This window comes from Xyrauchen texanus, chromosome 47, assembly GCF_025860055.1.
Source record: "Xyrauchen texanus isolate HMW12.3.18 chromosome 47, RBS_HiC_50CHRs, whole genome shotgun sequence".
Taxonomy (NCBI): Eukaryota; Metazoa; Chordata; class Actinopteri; order Cypriniformes; family Catostomidae; genus Xyrauchen; species Xyrauchen texanus.
In genome coordinates this window covers 15,117,832-15,144,349 of record NC_068322.1, presented here as the reverse complement: position 1 = coordinate 15,144,349, position 26,518 = coordinate 15,117,832, and the positions used below count along the sequence as shown (strand labels likewise).

The 26,518-nt window shown below is 37.5% G+C and overlaps 2 protein-coding genes across 2 annotated transcripts in view; both read left to right on the top strand.

Moving 5' to 3' along the window:
• The window catches only part of LOC127638811 (peroxisome proliferator-activated receptor alpha-like), a 55,652-nt gene extending 32,601 nt beyond the window's left edge, over window positions 1-23,051 (top strand). The window contains exons 5-11 of the mRNA XM_052120556.1: window positions 4,204-4,667; window positions 14,372-14,611; window positions 15,167-15,333; window positions 18,195-18,333; window positions 18,984-19,183; window positions 19,708-20,176; window positions 21,816-23,051. Of these exons, the coding sequence (XP_051976516.1) occupies window positions 14,410-14,611; window positions 15,167-15,333; window positions 18,195-18,333; window positions 18,984-19,183; window positions 19,708-20,176; window positions 21,816-22,060 (1,422 nt within the window). The 5' untranslated portion in view covers window positions 4,204-4,667; window positions 14,372-14,409 and the 3' untranslated portion in view covers window positions 22,061-23,051. The remainder of the gene's footprint in view (window positions 1-4,203; window positions 4,668-14,371; window positions 14,612-15,166; window positions 15,334-18,194; window positions 18,334-18,983; window positions 19,184-19,707; window positions 20,177-21,815) is intronic.
• Window positions 23,052-23,518: 467 nt separating this feature from the next.
• On the top strand, window positions 23,519-25,911 carry cdpf1 (cysteine rich DPF motif domain containing 1). Its single transcript, XM_052121136.1, has 3 exons — window positions 23,519-23,740; window positions 25,031-25,142; window positions 25,351-25,911. Exons 1-3 carry the CDS (start codon window positions 23,631-23,633, stop codon window positions 25,471-25,473), a joined length of 345 nt encoding a protein of 114 aa, XP_051977096.1. The 5' UTR covers window positions 23,519-23,630; the 3' UTR covers window positions 25,474-25,911.
• Window positions 25,912-26,518: the final 607 nt, after the last annotated feature.

Sequence of the window (26,518 nt, the reverse complement as noted above, 5' to 3'; positions counted from 1 at the left end):
TATTATTCCTTTGTGACTTCGGTATGGCCCTTTCTGTTCTCAAGACTGTTTCCTTTTTTCACAAAGACTATTAAAGAAGTGGAATCATAATAGACCACAGCATTAAAAATTTGATAGCAATAAAAATGGCTTTAAAATTTAGTCCTCTTGTGCTTTATTTAAAATATATATAAAAAATAAGATCTAAGAATGGAATGAACATGTGCATAAAATAATAAATACATGCCAGAATCTGACAACTTGAAATCTTTGTGGCATTAGCAATTATAACCAGTTATTACAGAAATAAAAAAAATATTGTACAACACACACCCATATATATATATATAAACACACACAATGGTGGCCAAAATTTTGGAAAATTGTACAGCTTTTTCGGAAGGAATTTGGTACCTTAATTCACCAAAGTGGCATTCAACTGATCACAAAGTATAGTCAGGACATCACTGATGTAAAAAACAGCATCATCACTATTTGATCAAATCTAGACAGACCCCATTTCCAGCAGCCATCACTCCAACACCTTATCCTTGAGTAATCATGCTAAATTTGCTGCTAGAAAATCACTTGCCATAATATCAAACACAATTGAAAGCTATTTGGTTCGTTACATGAAGCTTAACATTGTCTTTGTGTTTTTTTTTTTTTGTTTGTTTGTTTGTTTTTGGTTGCCACAGTATTCAATAGACTGGCATGTCTTCAGGTCAATATTAGGTCAAAAGGTCAAAATTGAAAAGAAAAAAAAAGAAACTGCTTTCTCTAGAAACTCATCAGTCAATCATTGTTTTGAGGAATGATGACTATACAATGCTTGACAGCTGGCTCTAACAAGGACAGAAATAGATTTACAACTAAACAAGAGGATAAGTACATCAGAGTTTCTAGTTTGAGAAATAGACACCTCGCATGTCCTCAGCTGACAGCTTCATTGAATTCTACCCGCTCAACCCCAGTTTCATGTACAACAGTAAAGAGAAGACTCAGGTGTGCAGTCTTATGGGAAGAATTGCAAAGAAAAAACACGTCTGAAACAGAAAAACACAAAGGAAATGTTAGAGTGGACAAAGAAACACAGACATTGGACAACAGATAATTGGAAAAGAGTGTTATGGATCTTAACCACATTGACCATTTGTGGGATCAGCTAGACTGTAAGGTGTGTGAGAAGTGCCTGACAAGACAGCCACATCTATGGCAAGTGCTACAGGAAGTGTGGGCTGAAATGTCATCTGAGTATCTGAACAAACTGAAAGCTAGAATACCAAAGATCTGCAAAGCTGTCATTGCTGCACTGGAGGATTTTTGATGAGAACACTTTGAATTACGTTGAAGTAAAATTATTTTTAATTGTAATAGTAATTTTTCACGTAATCAATGTCCTGACTATACATTGAGATCAGCTGAATGTCACTTTGGTGAATAAAAGTGCCAATTCCTATCCAAAAGAGCTAAATCTGTACATTATTCCAAACTTATGGTCACCAGAGTATGTATGAATATTATATATACATATATAATATTATATTTATATAAATATATATTAAATATTTAATAATTTTAAGCCACATAGGCCAATCAAATGTATTTATTTTATAACCTTCTACGATTATTATTTCATTTATTTAGTTCATTTATTTCCAGCAGTAATCATGCGGTAATTTCAGAATATCACCAGTAGGTCGCAGTAGAGTTAGTTATAAACGGGGCTGAATCATTCATCAGTCATTTAGATTATTCAAACAAAATTAGTTAATGTATTAAGACAATTATTGCCCAATTAAATGGTATTAAATTAAAATGGGGCGAGAGATTATGCAGGTACTGCACTACTAGCTGTTGCCAAATGCCAAATAATAAACCACTGACGAGTCTGTGAACTTTTTGTTTCTATAATCATTTACGCTATGAAGTCTGTTGCCCAGCAACTCGACCGTAAATTGGTGGTGGGCGTGGCCTCATAACTCCTGCGACGATTGGCTGAGTCCATAGGTGTGTCAGGAGGTGTGTGTGCTGTCGCATCTGGAGCGCTCGACTAGCGGCAAAGCGTTTTGACAGCAGCGGTTGCGGTGAATTTTAAATAGCATATTTGAGGAGTACAACAGCCTCCTTCGCGCCACCCATTTGAGTCTTGGCCGTGTCAAAGCCCGTGTGGTTTATTCCTGTCTTCATGGCAGCCTGGGATTGGGAGGTAGACGCGCCGCTCTTTTAAACATTGCGGTTTTGCAGTGCAACATTGGTCATGTTTTATCAGGTTTTATGGCCGTAATGACGGTAATCGTACACTTTTAACTCAAGCAAAGCAAACATTTTCTTAAGAACACATCTATGTGCTATTTTCTTTGAAATTGCGCACAGCTAGTTTAATATCTCTTGCTTTAAATGCATAATACTAATGTCCCGATAAATCACAAAAGCACCGCATAGAGCTGCACACACTGCTGTAACTAAAGTGAAACGTCTGCGTTGCATTTACAAAATATGAGTCTTTTAATCTCTCTTTGTTCATTCTATGGTTATTTTCCTTATTTAGCAGTCAATAGTTGTTATTCTAGTGCACAAAGATGATCTCATTCTATCACTGTTTGTTTTATTATTGCTGAAAGAAGAGATATAATCATCTGTCAGATGTAATGAAGCACAGGTACCTGCAGGAGTTTTTTTAGACGAGTTTCATACATTAGATTTTATTAGTTAACGTAATATGTAAAATTAACTAAAAAATAACAATGCTTTAACAGCACTTATGCAAATACATTAGCATTATACTAATACATTATATACTAATGGTGTAATATTATATACTATTTACTAATACATAAACATTAAATTAATAGTTCCCCCAGAAATTAAACTTCTCTCATCATTTACTCACCTCATGCAATCCCAGATGTGTATGACTTTCTTCTGCAGAACACGAGGATTGTTCAGGAGAATATTTCAGCTCTGTAGGTCCATTCAATGCAAGTGAATTGTGGCCAGAACTTTGAAGCTCCAAAAAGCACATAAAGGCAGCATTTCTCACTAAGATCTATCAAATCACATCAGAAGACATGGATTTAACCACTGGAGATGTATAGATGACTTTTATGCTGCCTTTATGTGATTTTTGGAGCTTTAAAGGTCTGATCACCATTCACTTACGTTGAATGGGCCTACAGAGCTGAAATATTCTCCTAAACAATCCTCATGTTCTGCAGAAGAAAGTCATACACATCTGGGATTGCATGAGGGTGAGAAAATTATGAGAGAATTTTCATTTTTAGTTTTTATTAGTTAGTGCATTATAAACTAACATGAACAATAATATTTGGTATGATAAAATACTAAGTACCAAGATTAATAAATGCTGTAAAAAAAGATTATTCTTTGTTTATGATACCTATTGCATTTACTCATGTTAACAAATCAAACCTTGTTTTAAAGTGTAATTATAATAGTGTTACAGTTACACTTGTCCTATCCTATTGTTTAGAATTCCATTCTTGAACAATATAATGGATAGAATTGCATTGTATTTCATATCTGAGTTCTAAATTCCTTTTTGAAAATAAATAGAGAATTGATCTAATACTTTCCCCTCTAAAATGTATCCTTAACTTTTTTTTATTTTTTTTATAATAATAATCTCCTGAATTGAACATTTTTCATTTAATTGTTCCTGTACGTAGTTCTTCTCGGTATGTGATAGAGGGCTACGGAGCTGACAATGTGGTTTTGGCACAGCTTTTTGTAGCCCACATATCTGTAACTGCAGTGCCTTATGTACTTGTCCATTGTGTTCTGTTATATAACTTGCTAAAATGGTCACATGTACCTTTGTGTCATTTTCCCTGTGTTTAACATCAGTGTTTGGGACTCTGAGAGGCTCTTTCGATACCAGGCTTGGGCTTTATCAAATCAATTCATAAAATGATTGTATTGTATTCTCAATTTCTTCTATTTGAAACTACACATAAGTCACATCATCTTTTGGTCTGTTTTTTGTTGTATCTTAGAAATGTGCCATACCCTATTAGGCAAGACTTTTACATTTGTTCTCTTAAAATGAATTAATTGATATCCGTTTGCACAATTTTAAAGTGAATTTGGCAAGGTCCTCTCAGCCTAGCCTTTGTCAAACACCTTTGATCATTACACAATATATTATCCATTATTTCATATTCATTTGAAATTTTTTAATTTCATGTGTTTTATTTAGCACAGCACCTGTTTGGCCATGGCTGTATCTCAATGTTAAAAGGAAACAAGAACAAGAGTGGAAAGAGAGGCCCCTGTTTCCAAGCACCATGTTTGCATTTCATACTCTGTCCCAATTCATAACAGAAAACTCAGAATATGGATGTGTTCAAGCTTCAAGTTTTCTCTGTATTGGCTAAATGTAAGAAACAGAGAGGATGTTTCCTGGGCGTGTGGTACAAGGACATTCCTCCTCTATTGTTGAAATCCCAGGTGTCTTGTTTAAAATTGCATCCATCTTGAGATTAAGGCGCTCTTATCTGATGTGTTCTGTTCACTTCTCATCCATTTGTTGGTTTAATGCCAGAAAAACTCCTCAACAGAGAGAAGCAGGCATGCAGGGCGTGTGTGTGTGGATTTGGACTTTGGCCCTGGACGGGATGCATGTATTTATTGGCAGCTGGCAGAGCAGAACTGCGAATCGTGATCTGGTAAGCACTGATTTCATTCTGCTTTGCTGCTGTTTGCTTGGGAGATGGTTTGAACATGATTTGCCATTGTGTTGTCTTCTTTAAGTGAGTGAAGGCCTCTAGTGCGCTCATGGCCCATCGAGAAAGGTGAAGTAGTTCTCATTTGCACACTTTTGAGAACTTTGTATGAAACTAGCTTTTGAAACATGGCCACCATTGAGCAAATTGACTTGTCTTTATTTTTCCAGAAGGTCAACTTGGAGTTGAGAAAAAGATAGGAAAACAAGCTCTATCATTCTGGGAATCAATATGTCGAAAACAACTCACATATGGTCACATTAATCTTTATGCTTCAGCATCTGTTGTCTTTATTGGTGTGTCAAACTTCTGCTCTGGCAGAGGTAGTGGAAATTTGAAATGTGGTCTCATTCTGAACTGTATGCTTTACGTTTGGTATTTTATTCATTGCTGCAGTAAGTTCAAGGCTGGTTCTGTTTAGTAAGGACACTGTGAAATTAATGATGGGGAACACATGATCAATATCGCTTGTCTGGGATCATTCAGCTTGGAGACGATCTTCTGTAAAATACATTACCATGTACTGGAACATTGAGGTTTATTGGACAAGGTAAAGTACACTGACATGCATTGTCTTCCTGTGCTCCTGTGGTTCTGAAATACCCCATGGGACTACTGTATTGTTCCTGCAGGGTCAGTTTATTCAGCCAGTAAAGAACAACAAGGGAGGAGGGGGTAACAATCAGCCTGTATTGGTTTCCCTGTCCATCAGCTGTGACCCTCCACAACTGGCTGCCTCTTCTGCACGTAGGCTATGTGGGGTCATATGTCTCTGTGTGTGCATGTCCATGACTTGCCAGAATGAGAAGCACAGATCCTTACGTTTGTCCTGTACATATTCAATCGTGTTAAACATTATGAAAGTTCTATTTGTTTAAGAGGACTCCTAGCAGATTTCTCTTGTGCATTCATAGGTTGCTGTACTCTGTTGGTTCTGCTGTAACCATGCTGTCCATCTATCTGTTCAGATATCTGTGTATGCAAAGTGGAGAGAATAGATTATAGTTGCAAGCATGTGAGTAGTTTTGCTGGTTAATGGCTCAGCTGGTCTCCATGGGCAAATTTCCATTACAGGGAAACTGGCTTCACTTCTGCACTTTACTTGGCCTGCGTGTGGTGTCATAAGACTGAAGTCATGTGTGTGAGTGTTGACACTGAATAAATTTAGTAGCTTCAGCTTATCGCTCTCTCTATCTCTCACAACCAGTGTTGGGTGGAATCTGATTACAAAGTAATTAGTTATCTACTTTTGTAGTCAAAAAGTAGTGTAACACATAACATTTAAATTGTACATTTTAAATTCTAGTATTGGATTACAGTTACTTTAAATTGATTACTTTAAAGGACATTAATTGAGTAACATATTTCTAAAATAGTATTATTTATGTAAAATTTTAAAAATGAATAATGTTCATATTAGGGGTGTAATGGTATGACATTTACATGGTATGATCACAAAAATGACCACGGTATTGAAGTGCATTGATGGTATTATTAGCAGTTTAATATTTGGTTATGAAATATGTCTGATAAACACACAGAAAAATAGTTCAGTTATTACTAATTCTTGAACTTTATATTGGATTTCTTCAATGTTAATCCATTAACTTTTGATCTTGAACATCAGGATTAATCCAGACAAAAATAAATAAATCTCAAACAGGTAAAACAATAATAACAAAATCAAAAATTACAACATGTACAGTAGTCAGATGATTATAATTTTTTTGTTATATTATGATTTATGAAATTGAAGTGTAATAATTTGTAATGACAAACTGGTTAACACTTCAGATATGTATGCACAAATGCAATCTTATGTAAATGTTAGTTATAATTAAACAACTTTGTTTGTTACAACTAAATTACAAAAATAATTTTGTCCAACTCAATTGTTTATTCTCAATTTTCAGAGTAGGTGCAACTAATAAGTAACACAAAATGACAATTAAATACAATTTTGGGCCTTTCAAAAATATTCAGTGACCAATAGACACCCTTCTTTTCAGTAACTCTCATGAGCCTTCCATCCATGGAGTCTGTCAGTTTATTGATCTGTTCACGATTAACTTAATTGAAGCAGCAACCACAGCCTCACAAATGCTGTTGAAAGAGGTGCATTGTCTTCCCTCACTGTAAATCTCACATTTGAGAAGGTCCCACAAGTTCTCATTAGGATTTAAGTGTGCGAGGAAGGAGGCCATGTGTCATTATTTGGTTATCTTTGAGGCCCTTGCTGGCTAGCCAAGCAGTGCAGTACTTGGATGCAGGTGATGCAGCATTGTCCTGCATAAAGATCATGGCCTTCTTGAATACTGAGGACTTCTTCCTGTACCACTGCTTGAAGAAAGTACTTTCCAGAAACTGGCAGTAGGTTAGAGAGTTGAGTTTTAGTCCATCTTCAACTCGAAAAGATCCAACTACCTCATCCTTAATGATAGCAGCCCATTCCAGTAACCCTTCTCCACCTTGCTGGCACCTGACTTGAAATGGTGCCCTGTGTCCATTTGTGATCCAGCCACGGGCCCATCCATCTAGTCCATCAAGAGTAACTCTCATTTCATCTGTCCACAAAACCTTTGTATTTATTGGTCCAATCTTGACGCTTCAACTTGTGAATATATTCAGTGGTGGTCGTGTTTCAGGATTCTTGACCATGGCCGTGTCTCTGAGCACTTGACACCTTGTACTTCTGTACACTTCAGGTAGGTTGCAGTTCTGGAATGTGGTAGTATTGGAGGATAATGGGTTCCTGGTAGCTTCACGTTTAAGTATTTTGCTATTCATTTGCGCCTTTTCTTCTCCATGATTTTTTGCACCCCAGTTGACAAAATGTTTGATTGTCCGGTGGTCACGCCTCAATAGTTTAGCTATTTCTTCTGAAAGTAGGATGCAACACCTTAATTATAATTATGCACACTTTGTTATAAGGTGTTAGTCACTTTCGCCACACCCTCCCTCATTACACAAATACATACCACCTGAAATTATTGAAACCAATAAGCATTCAAGTTTATATGGTTTGGAGATGGAAAATGTGCATGGAAATAATAATAATAAGATCAGAATTCTCACTTGCCTAATAAATGGGCATGCAGTTTACTGTATATTTGAACAGTATGTCTGTTTCCTGGGAATCTAACCCATGACTTTGCCATTGCTAGTGCAATTCTCCACTAGTTGAGCTACAGGAACATAAAGAAACTTGTTTATCATGCATCGCCTGATGGCTTCTTGCTGAGTAATATCCAGTCAATATGACACCATCTATGTTTCTGGAATAGGAACGCTTGTTGCTGCACTTGTCTGTGCATGTTTTCTCACTGGCAGAATTGGTGTGAGTGTTGTACATGTCATACTGTTGTTGAGAGGAAGACGGCTGTGTGTTGATTGAAGAATCACCTCAGATCAGGTTTTAGATAGCCTCAACAGCTGGAGACAAACAGATGTGAACAGCTGGGTAAGATTTATGGCATTCTGCTTTGGGCGAATCTACTGCATGGAGAGATCAGGTATACATTTTGAAACCTGGATGGTTTCCTCTTGCAGACAGAGCTGGAAACCGGGATTCTCTGCCAAGCTCTGAATTATGGTAGGATTCGGCAGCTTGCTTATTTACCATAAGTGGCTGTTAGTGTGAATGTTTTCAGCATTTTATCTCCTATTAAACTTTGGCACTGCTCCACCTATTGTTGAAGTCGCAAAGTTTGATTGTCAGTGATTCAGCGGTACTGCGAGTGGGAGGAGATTTTTTTATGAATTGTCTAGAAAAAGTTTAGTTTTGAAAAAAGTGTTGGTTACTTGAGGGTAAAATTGTATTTGTTGAATATTGTTATTGTTTACTTTCAAAAACCAGTGTTCCCTTGCAAAAGGGCTTGAATACTGAGTCTGGCATTGGTTAGCCTGTCACTGCTGTAAAGAATTAGGGGGTTGAGTGGAATGCCATTTGAACCGTTGTCCACGAAACCCCTTGAGAGTGGAGAGTTTGCTTACCTTAACTTCCTCCTCATTCTCAGTTTTTAGAAGTGTTGTGTCTGTTATTCAGGAATATGAATAAGTGTTTGTTGTAATTATGCCTCCCGTAGACCATAATCAACGTGTGTTTTATTTCCCTGCAACAGCAGATGTGTCCAAAATATTAGACGCCATATATAAATGAAGAGTAACCTGTAGTTTGATTTTACCTTTTTGGGCAAAGGACTTTTTGTAATAGTGCTCACTAAGGTTAGCTATTATTATAAAAATTACTGTTGCTCATACTCAGGAATTTGAACAAACCCCTAACAGGGCCGGATTAACAAATTCTGGGGCCCTGGGCAGGAAGGCATCATGGGCACCTCCCACCCCTCCTCCTATCAACTCAACCTCAGCTAGTTATATATGTAAAACTATGTCGGTTACAAAATTCAATTGATTGTTCATTAAGCTACAGCGGCCAATGAAAAATGAACAGCACACATCAATAAATGTAATTAAATCATGCCTCTTACCTTAGAAGATCTTCCTCTTTCTTGATTTCTTCCTTAAGGATTCAGTCACCACGTCATCAAAGTCCAGCTCTCTGACAAGTTCGTACTCAATAGCCATCAATGAAAGTGCACAAAGGCATTTCTAACACATACAGTATCTCACAAAAGTGGGTACACCCCTCACATTTTTGTAAATATTTGATTATATCTTTTCATGTGACAACACTGAAGAAATGACACTTTGCTACAATTTAAAGTAGTGTTTACAGCTTTTATAACAGTGTAAATTTGCTGTCCCCTCAAAATAACTCAACACACATCCATTAATATCTAAACCGCTGGCAACAAAAGTGAGTACCCCCCTTGGTGAAAATGTCCTGTACTTGTACTTGTTCTGAGTTAGTTTTTTTATTCTTGCCATTTGCGAAAACAGTCTTTCACCCTCACATTTATTAACAGGTAGAGTCAAGAAAAGTCTGAGGGCAACAAACACATTTGGAAAGGTTGATTATAGGCCATTTCTCAACACAATCTGCAGCAGTTTTGAAGTTGATCTATCCTGCTCACCTCTTACAAAAAACTTAAATTGAACTCGTCTGTTCAATTTGAGCTTGTCTGCAAAGCTCTGATCCAAATCAGTTGGGTTAGCAGAGGAAAGTGTATTGGCCCACTTACGAAAATCACTGGTGTCAGACTCCTTGCAATAAAAAAAACACCAAAGCAATCATTCAGAGGCCCGTATGCATCCAGTCATTGATTGAGACAGCTGAGTAACTGATCAATCATCATGTTGAAAATCTCAACTTGAAATTTGTTGCTCTCAATTGTGACTTCATGGTCCCTGGTTTCATTTGCAAATGCTTTCCATTTCCTTATCCGATGAAGGTTGTGCTGATAGGTCTGGCACACATCTCTAACAGCCATGGCAAGTCTGAAAACTGATCCCGAAGCGATGCCACAAATGACAGCAAAGACTCCAGAAGTCGCACAGAAGTCTTTAAATCAATGTCGCTTTTCTGCAACTGCTCACTTGTCATCTTGAACCTGTGTAGAACGTCATCCCAGAAATGGGCCATGAAGGCTGTTTCCAAGCATTCCATTTTGCCACACAACAAAGCTGCCTCACATTGTGTATCAAGAGTTTCATGCATGTCACCTGACAAACTCCCCAAAGCATCCCTTATTGAGCTGTAGTACTTCCAAAGTGCTGATGTTGAGTCAGCGCGACAGCTCCATCGCGTGCTTGATAGGGATTTCAGAGTCATATTTATTACTGTCAGCATTGTGGAAAACTTTATTCTGCCGGTGAGTTGATGCAGTGCAAAAACTGTACATGAACTGCAGTATCCCCAAAAAATTACTAGCCTCTTGGCAGCTGTTGTCAATGTTATTGACACCAACCAAATTCAAAGAATGTGCAGCGCACAGTATGTAGTGAATTAGAGGGTTTTGTTTATTTAAATAGGCCTGAAGACCATTGTATCAGCCGGACATGTTACTGGCATTGTCATATGATTGGCTGTGACAATTTGACAGATCCAAGCCCAGGTCCCTGATCATTCCAAGTACACTGTCAGCCAGGCTCACCTCAGTATGGCTTTCAATAGGCTCGAATCCAATAAATCGTTCAACAACTTTCCCCCCATTATTGACGAATCTGAAAATAAAAGTAAGCTGGTCCACATGAGATAGGTCAGGTGTTGAACCATGATCACTGAAAAATATTTGGCATGCTGTAGCTCCGCTGCAATGACCCGCTTAGTTCCTTGCATATTGTAGAAGACAAATAGGATGTACTGCCTCTACCCTTCTGACCATATTTCTGAATGTGATCATCCAAAAAGGATCAAACTGAGAAATAAGTAGTTTCCATTGTGCGCTGACCCTAGAAGCTCAACGTCACCACGGAATGGGAGGCCTCTCACTTAAAAACTTGATCTCCCTCCAGTTGCCGCACAAGAGATGCACCAACAGTACCAATTGCATTACATCGCTGTGATAACGCAAGCATATTAGTTATATGGTGTAAGCTCTTCTCGTGTTCAGTTATACGATCAGAGTGCTTCCAGTCACTGAATCCTATTATAAAGCATTTATTTTTGTGGACACAGAACACATGTCCATTACTTGGTGAGTAAATTAGCCAATCCCTTGAAACTATTTTTCCATTCTGTAAGTGGCAAGAAAATAAATAATTTGTTAGGGAACGTGTCCTAACCCCAGCAACGTCCTGTGTTGACGCTGGATATTTGGCTGCTCGGTTTTGGAAAGCAGACACCCCGCTTTCAGTTAATGCTGTCTGGAGTCGCTCGTCTATCATGCCCCACAAAGATGGGTCATTCATATTTCCATGGGTTGTGCTTGAGCTGGTGGACCGTGTCGCATGTTGCACTGCTGGCTCCAGATGGTGGCGAGAGACTCTCTGGCAGCTCGGGCTCGCAAGTGGGACTGGTGGTCTCACAATCAGCCTCATTGCTAACATTAGCAGATGATCTAGCACTAGCAATAGGTGCCTCTTTTGACAAGCAACTAACAACCTCCTTTTTAAAAAAGCTTAATTTTGTCTGCCTTTACATTAAACCTACCCTCCATTACCATTGTACCAATTGTAAAGGGCTTGTCTTCTGGTAGAAAATATTCACACGATTGAATTGGTCAATTTGTCTAGCTTAAACAGTGAGTGTGTAAACATTGGACAGTTGACTTGCTCATTTTAATTTATTTCAGTGGCATAAATGCACGTTACATGGCATGTCGTTGGGGGCCCGCTGGTGGCCGGAGGCCCATGGGCAACTGGCCCAGTGCCCGTTCAGTAATCCGGTAATGACCCCTAACCCTAAGTATTAAACTTTATTGTCTCGTTCTGCACAGTTTGTTCTACAGACATAAATGATACCTTGAATCTTGTTAAGATGAGTAGTGCTATTAATTTTCTAAGCAATCAGACTAATGATTTACATCTGGCAGATGACAAATAGGGTTAAAAGTGACCAAAATATTATATTGATTTGGGTGACCTGAATTAACCAACCAGAAAACCCCTAGCGACCAGTAAGCAGCACCCACATGCATACCAATGCACTTAAAACCACTCGGAACATCTTAACAATCAACATTTTGGAGATTTCAGTCTTTCCCCATTCAAGTAGATAGGAGCTGTACTTTCATGCCGCTTGCATCCATAGAAATTAGCATCCCGGGAGCAGGGTTGGGAGGGTTACTTTTGAAATGTATTCCACTACAGATTACAGAATACATGCTGTAAAATGTAATCTGTAATGTATTCCGTTAGATTACTCAAGGTCAGTAACCTATTCTAAAAACTTTGGATTACTTCTTCAGCACTGGTAGATTTTTTCAATTGTTTTGACTATAAAAACTCTCCCAGTACAGTAAGACAAAATACACATGTTAAAAATACATTCTTTGAAAAACCTAAATATCTTATGCAGTGTTGTTTCTTAAACAAGATCAAACTGATCTTGTTTTAAGGATTTTTACATATTTTTACAGGAAAACAATACAAATATTATTATCAAGAATACAAATTTTGCCCTAATATCAAAGGTCTTACTAGAAAAAATAAATTATGATCCAAAGTGAATTTTCATGATAATAAAATATGATCGTGTCTGGTAACGTGGTTGTAAAAAGGCTAGAAATAGCATTTTATCTTAGCGTAAAGCTGACAATTTACACAAGGTTTATTTCTATTTCTTCTGCTCTAAACTTACTTCAAACTTACTTCTCTGTCTGCTACGTCACAAGAAAGTACACCATTGTTCAGATTCACTTTGGATTGCATCATTTATATGTATAAATGTTTTCCATCTGAAAGGACTAAATATTAAATAAAACACGTGACAATAAAATGCAAAGTAATCTCTTCAGTAATCAAAATACTTTTTGAAAGTAACTCTATTCTAATTACCAATTATTTAAATTGTAAATGTAGTGGAATGCAGTTACTTATATTTTGTATTTTAAATACGTAATCCGTATTTTCCCCAACACTCCCCGGGAGCATTCCCAAGATGGATGCCGAGTAGACTGACTTTCCTTAAAAGGGATTTTAGGGCCACTCGCATTCATTTCAGAAAAAGTAAAATATATCTTCTTGCATTGAGTTATATTTATATCCTTATAGCCCATGATGTCTACTTTTGACCTAGACCCACTTTTTTAATCATCCCAATCGATGGAGCACTTGATCTTTGGCCAGTCTAGGAGATAAGTTGATAGCAACTCACTCCAGAGTTCACATGACAGGAGACCACGTTGCCATGATGAAACCTGTAACAGGCCAAAGCTTTTTTTTTTTTTTTTTTCTTATGTTTGAATAACATATTGAACAGGGGTATGGGTAGCTCAGAGCATTTTGATGCTAACTACCAGCCCCGGAGTCACGAGTTCGAATCCAAGGTGTTCTGAGTGACTCCAGCCAGGTCTCCTACGTAACCAAATTGGCCTGGTTGCTAGGGAGGGTAGAGTCACAAGGGATAACCTCCTCGTGGACATGATTAAGGGGTTCTCGCTCTCAATGGGGCACGTGGTAAGTTGTGTGTGGATCGCGGAGAGTAGCATGAGCCTCAACATGTTGTGAGTCTCCGCTGTGTCATGCACAGCGAGCCACGTGATAAGATGCGTGGATTGACTGTCTTAGAAGCAGAGGCAACTGAGACTTGTCCCCTGCCACCCAGATTGAGGACCTAGTAAGTAGTGGGAATTGGGCATTCCAGTATTGTGGAGAAAAGAGGTTAAAAATAAAAAAGTATAGCATATTGAACAAGTATATTCATATGTCTCTATGACAACAACCCAGAACACATAACTTCAGTATTTTATTTAATGGTGGCAAATAAGATGTATCCGAAATTGCTGAATTTGAAGGTGACGTAATTTTGTTATGTTAAAATGCTTTCTACTAACCCAGCTTAATAACCAGTGAAATACTGTGTAATTAAACCATTGAAATGACCATGTTTGTTAATCAACCAATGTAGGCTCAGTTACCAGCCAATGCAGATGATCTCAAAATGACCAAATATCAATTGTCCTTAATTGGCCTGGCCGATATATGTATATTCTAATCTAACCCTAATTAAACCTAATCTTAGAGTCATCTGGAACTGTTTTGGAGCCACTAACATTACTCTTGCTTTCTTTTTTCTTTTACAGACTGATGATTGATTCTCAGTTTGCCGTGGTCCAGCGCCATGGTAGACATGCCGAGTCTGTACAGTCCCTCGTCCCTGCTGGGTGATCCGATGCTGGACAGGTCTCTTTGTGGAGAGCTCAATGGTGACATGGAGGAGCTAGAGGACATCTCTCAGTCTTTTCATGACGATACCTTCAGTTCTTTACACATACTGGAGTACCAGAGCTACAACACAGTGTTAGACAGCTCCACTGGCCTAGGTATATTACAGTATATGAAGCCACACAATCTCTATTCCAAAAGATGTGTTGGCAGCATTCTAAGGCATCATAGGCATGCTCCCAACACAAAAGCTATTCCAAAAAAAGCTAACTTAATTATACTTCATCCTAATATACCATGTTTTAGGCAGATTCTAAGGCACTATCACATGTATCCATGGTGGATAAGGCAATCCCTGAATGCAGTGTGACAGTGGAATAATAAATAAAAAGATGAATTATAAATAAACGTGCATTTCATCCAATACTGCAAAGTATCAACATATAATCGACATTGTGATTTGAGTGCTTGAGAGCTGCCAAATCACTCACTAACAAGGTTCTATAACAGTAAGCCTGCTAACTATCCAAATCCTAATGAACACTTATCTTTTAATTTGCATTAATTAACTCTTTAATTTGAGTTCATTGTGGCTTATGTGAGCTCATTCATCCATTCAATCCATCCATTCATCATGTAACGTCAAAACTATTTGGGATTTATTTAATTAAAACATGGTTTATTGACAGTGCATGTGTATGTTTGTCCTGCAGATGTCTTAACGCCAGCTTCTAGTCCATCCTCAGGAGTGTTTGCAGCCAGCACTGGCCAGGATGAGAACTCCTCTAGTTCACTTAGTTCACTTACCCTGGAGTGCCGAGTATGTGCCGACCGTGCCTCAGGTTTCCACTACGGAGTGCATGCCTGCGAAGGCTGCAAAGTAAGCACATACACGCTAACGCACACAGTGGAAAATTCTTTGTTGGGTTCCACAAGTCAAAAGTAATCTGCCCTCACTTTTTCCCTGCTTGGCTTTAGTGTAGACAGTGATGTGAATGTAAAGCTAAAGGTAAAGTTTAATTAGGTTGCTCGCTTTTGCAAAAAGACTAAAAGCTCCCTCGAGGCATCTTTTCCTCCTCATACATGTTAGCTGAAGCATGTATACAGGCTGTTGCTTCATGCAGTGTGTGTCAGATTTGACAGCAGGACTTTCAAACTTAGTGCACATCAAGTGCACTAAGGTCATAGCCGTTCTCCTAACTATAAAGCTAACTACTAACAGGCCAGTTATTGTTATGTGCCATGTGTTTTTTCTGTAGTAGAAACAGACTTTGACCATTGAGGGTGCAATTAAAACAGGACGATTACACCTATAGGTTTATTGCCCATTTGGTTTACCGCTCCTACACGTTGCACTTAGATGAGACTTTTAAAATATACATTTTGTCTTGAGTAATCGTGGTAGTTTTAGTAAAATAATTTTCAACATTAATTTCTAATGAAATGCAAATTAGAAACAAATTCTGTATGCTATAGTATGTCCAAGATGTCAAATAAACAGACAATGTCAGGGCCGCAGTAAAATATGTTTGAATATGTTTATTTTTCGGTTCAGTTAACTGGTTCAAGCTTTATGTGCTTCAGCTTTAACCACTTGTTATGGTTGTTTATTATAGTTTAATCATAGTTATAATTACTCCATGCCCTAACCAGGTTTGATGCGATAAGGTAACAAGAACAAGCAAAAAGGTTTTCGTCTTAACCATCTTGACCGCGACAAGACATTTAGTTAATCGCTTAGTTAGTTTTTTCTGTTGCAACATGCAGGGTAGCCTCATCACAACTGGTTTTACATTTACATTTGTATTTAGAATCAACATTTAAACATTTTAAATATATTAAAATGATGCTTCAGGCAGGCGTGTTAATCTAAAGCAACAGCGCATTCAAGGTAGATTTTATCTAATTTTATGCCACTGTCTACCAGTTTAGCTACTAGATTTACATTAGTAGTTTATTATAGTCCTACATTTTAAAATGTCATTTGAAATGTGCCTTTTGTGTTTGTTTTCTTTTGAGATAAATGTGGAAGCAGTAGGAATTACAGCAGTAGGAAATATCGATTGGTCGCATGGAAAGTGTGTCCTTGGTCTGTATTTTCAGGACTGTGTGATGAGCTGTTACTTCAGTCCAGTTTTATCATCTGGTATGTTCGGTGTGTTGAGGTGCGTCATCGGTTCTGTTTTTAGCACAGTGATCACTCTGTGACAGTGTGCATATGACTTAGTTCTTATTTGATATCTATTTCCATTATATGGCACGTGTTGTGCTTGTCCATGTTGAATAATTTACATGGAAACATGCAAGCTGTCTGTGCTGTAACTGTGACCCTTACCACACATACCAGGCTGCAATGACAGGGCATCAAGACCCATCCAGAGTGTTCTAGCCAGCGCATAGTTTATTCCAATGAGGACTTGTGGTCTTTTTTCCTTACTCTAGCCCTTACTATAACAGACACACAAAGCTCAGATTCTACATTATACACTGTATTATGTATGTCAAAATTATTATTGAGTCAACAGGCTCAATTTTAGTGCCTGCGCTGTCTGACTGACATAACAGGCTCTTTGATGTAGCTGTGAGCGTGAATGGTCAATAATGGCCATTATTGTCAAATGGTCAGGTTTAGTTAGTTAAATTGTTAATATTATTCAAATTTCAATATTGAGAAGAAAAGAGAAAACCACTCACTGCTCTCAATTTGTTTCTTTGACTTAAACTTGAAACAATGTTAACTTAATTGAGAAATATTTGAACACTGTTTTATTTTAATATAAATATATATATAATTTTTTAAATGAAAAAGTTTGTTCAGTAGCATATTTCTTTTTTTGCTGTGAAACTTTTCTGGTATTGGTGTTGATTACTGAAATTTTGGTATCGTGACAACCCAACACTGTATCTTTTTTTGTCATTCTTGCTTTTTCAAGTGTAAATAGTGATATTCCGGTACTCCTGCAGCCTGGTTACTGAAATACTTTATGGCCTAATCTGAACATTACACAATTATAGATTATTGACAGAACATTTAGCATTAGGTTGTGCATGGATCTCTTTGCATTTAAGACTCTGAAATATCTATAAACTGTCCCTCTCACTCACAAAATCACACCTAATTACAGAGTAGGCTTCAAATATACAAACCATTATATCTGAAACTACTGTATGGTTTGCAAATTTGTCATGGTTCTGCACCCTGTAAATATCAGTACAATGTCATATAAACACTTGTTTATTAACAGAGTAGGCATGCAATTTAAGTGTGTGCATGCTACATCAAGCTCAGCTTGGCTTTGCCACTGTATTTGCTGGCAGATATGCAGCGTCCTTGGTATCTGAATCAATGGTCTTATCACACATGCAATTAGCCCAGATGTTTATCAAGGCCTCTTTACTACAGTGTGTTTTGAGATTCTGCTCTGGATTGGGCTATTAGGGCCTAAAGTCCATTTTCATGTTTGCATGAATCGGTTAGGCTTTATGTTACAAAGTGACAATTTAATTCTCAAGATAACATTTCAAAGCAGTTAGACTTAGAGGTTTCATAGAAACTTGGGACTACCTAGAAACTACCTAACAACCACCCAAAATACCCTATAAACTGCATAGCAACCATTTATAACACCTTAGCCACTGTATAGCAATGAACTGGCGACCACACAAAAATGCTGTAAAAATGCAGTTATATTTTCTCAGCATGCAGTGAATTAACAACCTCTGTATTTGAATATTTCACAGGGGTTCTTCAGGAGAACCATTCGACTCAAATTGGAATATGACAAGTGTGAACGCAACTGTAAGATTCAGAAGAAGAACCGAAACAAGTGTCAATACTGCCGTTTCCACAAGTGCCTTGCGGTTGGCATGTCCCACAATGGTAAGACTCTTCAAGCAATACTTCACCACGGATATTGTACACAAACTAGATTTATGGTTTGATGATTCAAAGTATCCTTAATTATTTTATTGGTTAACAAGATTAGGCCATGTTTTAGAACAATAACATTGCACAATTGGTGCTATCAAGGTCAGTAAACTTAGAATCAAAATATGGAACAACAAGTTCCTAGACTCTCTTAGTTTTGCTATCTATCATAACTTCAGAAATCTTATGATTTAGTGCACCAAAGCTGGGGTATCATGGATTGAAATAGGGATTTTAAGAACTTGATGACATGGAGATACACTGTCCTATTCTCACAGGACTTGGACCAGACCAAGTGTAATTTTCTGTGGTAGTGTGAGCCTATGTCATGTTTTGTGTAGGTATTAGCATTACCAATGCAATTCTCTCACTGATTTACATCATACCTCACCATTGCCTGCCCTTTGTCCTGGTGGTGATGGTGTGGCAGCGTGATAACTAAAAGTTCTACTTCTCATGGTTTGTGTGTGAACATGCTGATGAACACATTTGTATCTGCTGTATCTGTTGTATATCTGTACAGTACATTTTCTGTTACAGTGTACGTGAATTGTGTCCTTGCTCTCAGTGATACTGTATGTACTTGTGTGTGTGCCTCACAGCCATTCGATTTGGGCGAATGCCTCAGTCTGAGAAGCACAGGCTGAGAGCAGAGCAGGAGATTGGGGAGAAAGAAGAGTGCAAGTCCCAGCAGCCCGACACTAAGAGTCTGGCCAGGCTGATCCATGACGCCTACCTCAAACACTTCCACATGAACAAAGCCAAAGCACGTGTCTTTCTCACAGGCAAGACTTGCACTCCGGTGAGTGGGAGCAGTGTTGGGGATAGTGAACTAAAAGAAGTGACACTACTAACTAAAAGGAATACCTCAACAACAATGAAAAAACAATGTGATTTGGTGGGATTTTTGCCCCAAGGGCCCCTAATTTGTGACTCTGTCTCAAAAGAACGTAATGTTTGCGAGTGTTAATTGGCAGAAGATTTATGTCTGGGAGTGAAAGCATTTTGGGAAGTACTAGTAGCCAAACATTTTGGTGACAGACTTTAACTCTGGCATTTCAGAATAACTAGAGCAACATTTGAGATGCTGTACTATGATATTGATGGTATTCTCAGTATCTGTAGTGAGCGTATACGTTTTCATGTGCATTTTGGAGATTTAATTTGCATCTTGGTGTTTCCATCCAGCCTTCCCAAAATTTACATAAAATATATGAAAGAAAACCCAGCTATTGAGTGAAAGTGTGTCAATATCTAATTAAGTAAAAAGAGAGTACTCAGTGTGCACCTGTTCTCTGACTCGGTTCCCTCTTTTCTACATTTTAGCCCTTCGTCATCCATGACCTGGATACTCTGCAGCATGCTGAGCAGACTTTGGTCACCCAACTTCTGGGGAACATGGCAGCCGGCGATGCCTCTGCTCTACAGGAGAGAGAGGTCGAGGCCCGGCTCTTTCTTTTCTGTCAGTATGCTTCAGTGGAGACGGTCACAGAACTCACAGAGTTTGCCAAAGCTGTGCCTGGCTTTGCTACCCTAGATCTTAATGACCAGGTGACTCTGCTGAAGTATGGTGTGTATGAGGCGCTGTTTGCCCTGCTGGCTTCCTGTATGAATAAAGATGGACTGCTGGTTGCTCGCGGTGCAGGCTTTATCACTCGCGAGTTTCTGAAAAGCCTGCGCAAGCCCTTCAGTGATATGATGGAACCAAAATTTCAGTTCGCTTTGAGGTTCAATGCTCTAGAGCTCGACGACAGCGACCTGGCACTGTTTGTGGCAGCCATTATCTGCTGTGGAGGTGAGACACTGAGAGGGAAATGAGAATTTACATAGGTTAGAGAATAAGAGGCAAAGTAAAAGTTAAAATGAAATGCTAGTTAAAGGGATAGTTCGCCAAAATGAAAATGTACTTAAAAATTTAAGTTTACTCACCCTCTTATTGTTCCAAACCCTTTTTAATTTTTTATTATTATTAAACAACAAAAGTTTAGTAAAATATCAAAGTTGCTCTTTTCCATGCAGTAACAGAAAATAGAGATGGATGCTAAGCTACAAAAATTATGCATTTTTAACTTATTTTCAAGACCTATAATACATTTTTGTGAGGATTCGACTGAATTTTCAGTCATTATTCTATGAAAACCTTTTTCTCTGCTGTCGCTTTCAATTCTCTTTTGAGATTCTCAAAACTCTCAAACTGCAGGGTTCCCACAATCATGGAAACAACTGAAATATCAGGGAATTTTTAAATTGTCATGGAAATTAATAAAATATCAAAAGTCATGGACTGGAAATTACTATAGTGAATATATATATTTTCTAGGCTAAATATTTGTCTTTAGTAGAGATTGTTACAAATTTGAAAGCCTTAAAGATGTCTGATTCATCAGTGAATTGTTCTTTTGAGTTAGTTCTTGACAATGAACTAGTTGAAAATGTTCACAAATTGGTCTAAATGATTCATTAGCAAATCAGTCTGAATCATACTGTAATTGTTTTTAAAATTGGCACATTTCGAAAAGGCACACAAGTACCAATGGCATTTGGCATCATTGACGTCAAACCTCAAGCTACGCACCTTTTTATCCATCCATCCATCCATCCATCCATCCCTCTATATATATATTGTATATGGAGGCTAATGAGATTGTAGAGACGCTACGGAGGGAAGGAAGTTCAGTGAATAAGGACTTACATTTTGGTCTGTTTCTCACACAAACCTTGAATGGCTTCAGGTGTCTTGGAATATAGCCTCAAGATGTATGGGCTACTTTTATGATGATTATTTGTCACTTTTGGAGCATAAATGCATCCATCCCCAATCAGTGTCATTGTTTGGAAAAGAGTACTTGGAACATTCTATTAAACATCATCTTTTGAGTTCCGCTGAAAAAAGAAATTCAAATGAGTTTGGAATGACATGAGGGTGAGTAAATGCTGACATAATTTAAATTTTTGAATAACACTTCAACAGTCAGTACCGCCTTTTGAAAATTCCCCTTGCTCGGTGCTTTGTGAACATCGTGCCTTATAAATATCTCCTTACTAAAGTGTAAGTAGGTCAGTTGTGTTTCAGATTCTTTTTGTGCCACCTCTGGAGTCCCACTGCCAGCAGCTTTTAAAAGACATTACAAAAAAATGGTCAGAGTGAGTTTGGGATTTTTCCTCTTGAGGGCTAGCAAAAATAACCACAGTTTCCTTCCCCAATGGTTCCAACAGCAGCCCTTGGAACTGCGGCTGTGCAGCCGAGACCTAAAACTAAGACAGTTTCATAGACCACAGCTTCCTGGAGAATTGCACTCAATCTCTTTAACATATCTGCAAAGGAGAAATGCCATTAGCAAAGTGCTCCCTTAAAAATACATACCAACATTTTTAAACATAAAAATGCAGCTAAATATTTCTTACTTACATAATTTCTCTCTTTTTGATCACAGATCGTCCAGGACTGAGCAATGTATCCCAGATCGAATGCATCCAGGAGACTATAATTCACGCTCTACGGCTTCACCTTTTGGTCAACCATCCTGACAACACTTTACTCTTTCCCAAGCTGCTACAGAAACTGGCTGACCTGCGACAGCTTGTGACAGAGCATGCAGATCTTGTCCAGGAGATCAAGAAGTCAAATGATGCTTCACTCCATCCACTTCTGCAGGAGATCTACAGAGATATGTACTGAGCACACAATCTCTCCCCTGAACTATGGTGATGATGACTCCATAGATGTTTCAGGCAGTGCTAATACATGAGAGACCCCTCTATCTTTGGGACAGGAAATTAATGAAGTCTTTGAGTAGAGGGATTAGGTATAGGAAGACAGATGGTGTGCACAGATGCTTTGAATCATGCACTGATGGGGTGTGTTAGGGCAAACCCACTGGGTCACGACACTGGCCATTGTAAGGACACTGTCCAAAATCTTCTAGGAAAGTGCAATCGATGCTGTCCACTCATAATTTTCGAGCTGCCTCCTCAAAAAGTAGCTCTCCATAAACTTATGTTTGTCACTGCCTCTGCCATTAAACTGCCAAGAACTTCCTGGAACAACATGCTATTGTTGTACCAGTGACTCTATATTGAAAACTGTGTGATTATGTTTTGATGTTAGAATGTAAAATATATATATATAAGAGCCATAGAAATCAGACTGCTTTTTACCTCACTTGAAACACCTGTATATTGAACGTCATTTGTACAATCTTTTGTACTGTATAGCACTCCAACTGTAATTTTATAGCACAATCAAGGACTGTTTATGTATTTTGAAAAATTGAACTTACATTTAGGAGACTAATGTGATATTTTGTATAAGAATTAGTTTTTTCAATATTTACATGTAATGCAGATCCCAAAAACACATTCAGATTTGACCATATGCTGAACATCAGATCACTTTTTAGAAACTGTTCTTTCTCAGACCTTGATTTGTAAATTATGTGGGGTTTTTTTATGTAAAGTTTTGCAGTAATGACAGGAAAAATCAGAATTGAGTGCAAAATCAACTTGCCGACACAATCCACAAGGCACTTAAACGTCATAAAATGTTGTTGTAGTTTTTGGTTGTTGCAATGTTATTAAATATTTAATTTTTAATTGAGATCTTTGAATGTGAACGGACTGATAAATAAAATGCTGTCTGCATTTTATTTTATTTTTTTATTTAAAATCAATAAAAGGCATTTAAAAGTGTACTAGTGTTTGTTTATATTGTTTTGGACTTTTTCTGACAACTTGCGGTGTAGGTGCAGCATCATTCAAACTCAATAGTTTTCAGTTAAAGATGACATTGCAGAGAATCAATGTTCATGAAATAATTTTATCCACCAGTGAAATGGTCCAATATCAGGCCATGCTAAGATTAAGCGATTAAGATTACTGATGATCAGTATTGAATAAAACAGCTTTTATAAAGGTTACTGATATGACTGGAGTCTTCATCTCATGTGAGTGGTCATGATTTTATAAATATGTTTTAAAATTGCAATTAATTTAAAGTAAAACTTTTTAACGAGGAAAATATTACGCAGTGCACCTTCAACGAGAAAATAGTATTTTTTTTTTCTCTGCATCGACAGCGCCATCTTTTGGTGTGTCTCGTGCGTTGCAACGGCAATTCAAACAGGAAGTTCCGGTAGTGGCGTTGCAGCGGCATGGTGACACACAAAAAACGAGCAATAGTTAGGGTGGTTTAATGGAACTAAATATACGCATTACTATGCAAATGTTAAAAGGACTGATTGATCGAGCGAATGGATTTGAGCGAAGGATCTGTTTTGGGCGTGTTCACATGCGAGTTGTGTGAATTATCCAGTCCGTACTCATTTTATGGACAGAAACCTCCAAACACAAGAGCTATTGTGTAAGTATATTAACGTTAACATCTGTCAGTAGGGTTTGGAACTCTGTACTGCTTTTCATGCAAAAGATGAAGAAAAAAGAAGCTCGATATAGTGCGCTCATATGATTTACAGTACTTTCAATTTGTTTGTTTGTTTTAGCACAGCATACAAATATAATGTTCAAGCGTAGAAAGATATCAGAGATGTTTTATACTGAACAACCCAATAGTAATAATAACAATAAAAACGTAATTATGCCTGAATTAAAAATCATCTGCAGAAATCATGATGATATACTGTATGTAAAACATACAGTAACTGTAATATGTAAGTTAATGAATGATTTTCACGTTTGCGTGTGTGTGTGTGTGTGTATTCATTCATTCATTCATTCATTCATTCATTCATTCAGTTGAAGTCAGAAGTTTACATACACCTTAGCCAAATACATTTAAACATTTTCACAATTCCTGACATGTAATTGTAGAAAACATTCCTTGGGTCAGTTCGGATCACTGCTTTACTTTTAAGAATGTGACATTTCTGAATAATAGTAAAGAGAATAATTTATTTCAGCTTTTATTTCTATCACATTCCCAGTGGGTCAGAAATTTATATGCACTTTGTTAGTAGTTTGTAGAATTGCCTTTAAATAGTTTAACTTGGGTCAAAAGTTTTGGGTATCCTTCCACAAGCTTCTCACAGTAAGTTGCTGGAATTTTGTCCCATTCCTTCAGACAGAACTGGTCTGAGTCAGGTTTGTAGGCCTCCTTGCTCGCACACACTTTTTCAGTTCTGCATAACAATGGTCATTATGGCTAAACAAATCAATATTTGTTTCATTAGACCAGAGGACATTTCTCCTAAAAGTAAGATCTTTGTCTGAATAGACCTACATACCGTGGTATGCCGTGAAACCGGTATACTGCTGCAACCCTAATACTTTATATGCAATATATATAATTTTTTTTAATGTTCCTATATTTAACACACACAACATAAAATAATATGGCATTTCCTTCATATCACTTGTATACATATGAAATTGTACTGTGATTTACATTGTATTTGCACACACTTTATATATGAATGTCACAAATAGTGAAATTGGAAATATGTACATATGGAAATGTGTAATATTAAATAATTTTATGCACCTACTGTATATTCCAATATATGTAAAATTTGGAAATCTGTAACAATAAGTTCATATGTTGTTCATATATGACATTTTATCAGATTTCTGAATGGGAGAGACTGGGTAAAGAAAGTCATATCTGTCTAAATATGATTCATGCTTTGACCCACAGGCTTTTAGAAGAATGTTATGGCATGAGAGATCCCTTTAGCCCAGATAAAGAAAAGTTCCTTGTTTTAGGATCAAAGTGCTGTGTGTGTAATAAGATGGTGTGCGTTAGCACGGTATGTATACAGTGTCTCCTCTTACAGTTTCCCTCCCTCTTATTCTTTAGGTTGTTACTAATTTTCATTTTATGTCATGTTGATGTTCCTGTCTGTAATATGCTGCTTGTTCATTACTCAAAATATGTTTCTTTACTCATTATTATTTGTATATTTCATATCTTCTTGTAGTAAAACTTTTTTTTGTCAATCTGTCATTTTATTACAGGACTGCAGTCTGTTCTACACCAAACGCTTTTGCTTGCCATGTGTGCGGAATCACATTCATCAGTTTCCAGAACAGATTCAAAATGAGCTGGCAAAGAAAAGGAACGTCCATAAGACGTCCTAAATTCTCATCATTCTGGATAAGAGGACATTCATGAACCTAACATATTTCTTGACATAATACAATTTTAATAATAGTAATTTGCACGTTTGTTTGTATTTTATGTTTTATTGCTTGTTTGTATAGGGAAATAGTCATTTTAACTGCGTACATGACCACTACCAGAGGCAGGAAAAACACATTTAATCCATCTTTTGGATTAATTAATCTAATATATGATAAAACATAAATCTGATTAGTGATTCTGTAAGATTTTACCAAGACACTTTTATCCAAAATAATGTACAGTGCACTGAAGCTGAAAATGTGTAAGGAAGTGTGTTCCCTGGGCCTTGAACCTATCTATGATCCTGGTTTTGCAAAGGCCATGTTCTACCAACTGAGCCATAAAAACATACTTTTTTTTTTCTTTATTCATGCAACAAATATATAATAAATGGCTGAGAGGTTTGTAGTTATGATTAAGTTTGTTCCCCTTTAATTGATAAAACACTACAAAGGAAAAAGATAAATGAGATCAGGGCCTTGTGCAGGCAAGACTTGAACCTGTGATCTCGAAAGAGCACAAAGCACCATTGTGTGCAGAGTATGTGTGCTCTGCCACTGCACTACTACTCATTGTTAACTAACTTTGCTTATATTCAAATTCACAGGTCATATATACATTTTCTTTATACTTGGCAGTAAGAGATCTGTAGCTCAGTGGTATGTGCACTGTTATATGGTATTGGAGGTTGCAAGTCCCAGTATCATCTAATATGCTCTCTTTTGGTCAGTCCAAAATTTCTTTTTTTAATTAGTTGCATCTTGGATTTGCCATGCTATATGTTAAAGAAAGACTATGGCCAAACACTTATTTGCATTGATAAGGCAAGATCTAGGCTTGCACGGTACTGAGTAATCTTGTACAACTGGATACTCCATTCTCGGCTCACTACCACATATCATTAAATAGTGTTCCTCAATTCATTCCTGGAGGACCACCAACACTACACATTTCAGATGTCCCCCTTATCTGACACCCCCAATTCAGATCATGCCGTATACA

Coding starts and splice junctions, on each gene's coding strand:
- cdpf1 (XM_052121136.1), top strand. CDS start 23,631: ATGGATTTGAGCGAAGGATCTGTTTTGGGCGTGTTCACATGCGAGTTG. Junction 23,741..25,030: donor CCAAACACAAGAGCTATTGT/GTAAGTATATTA, acceptor TTTGACCCACAG/GCTTTTAGAAGAATGTTATG. Junction 25,143..25,350: donor AGATGGTGTGCGTTAGCACG/GTATGTATACAG, acceptor ATTTTATTACAG/GACTGCAGTCTGTTCTACAC.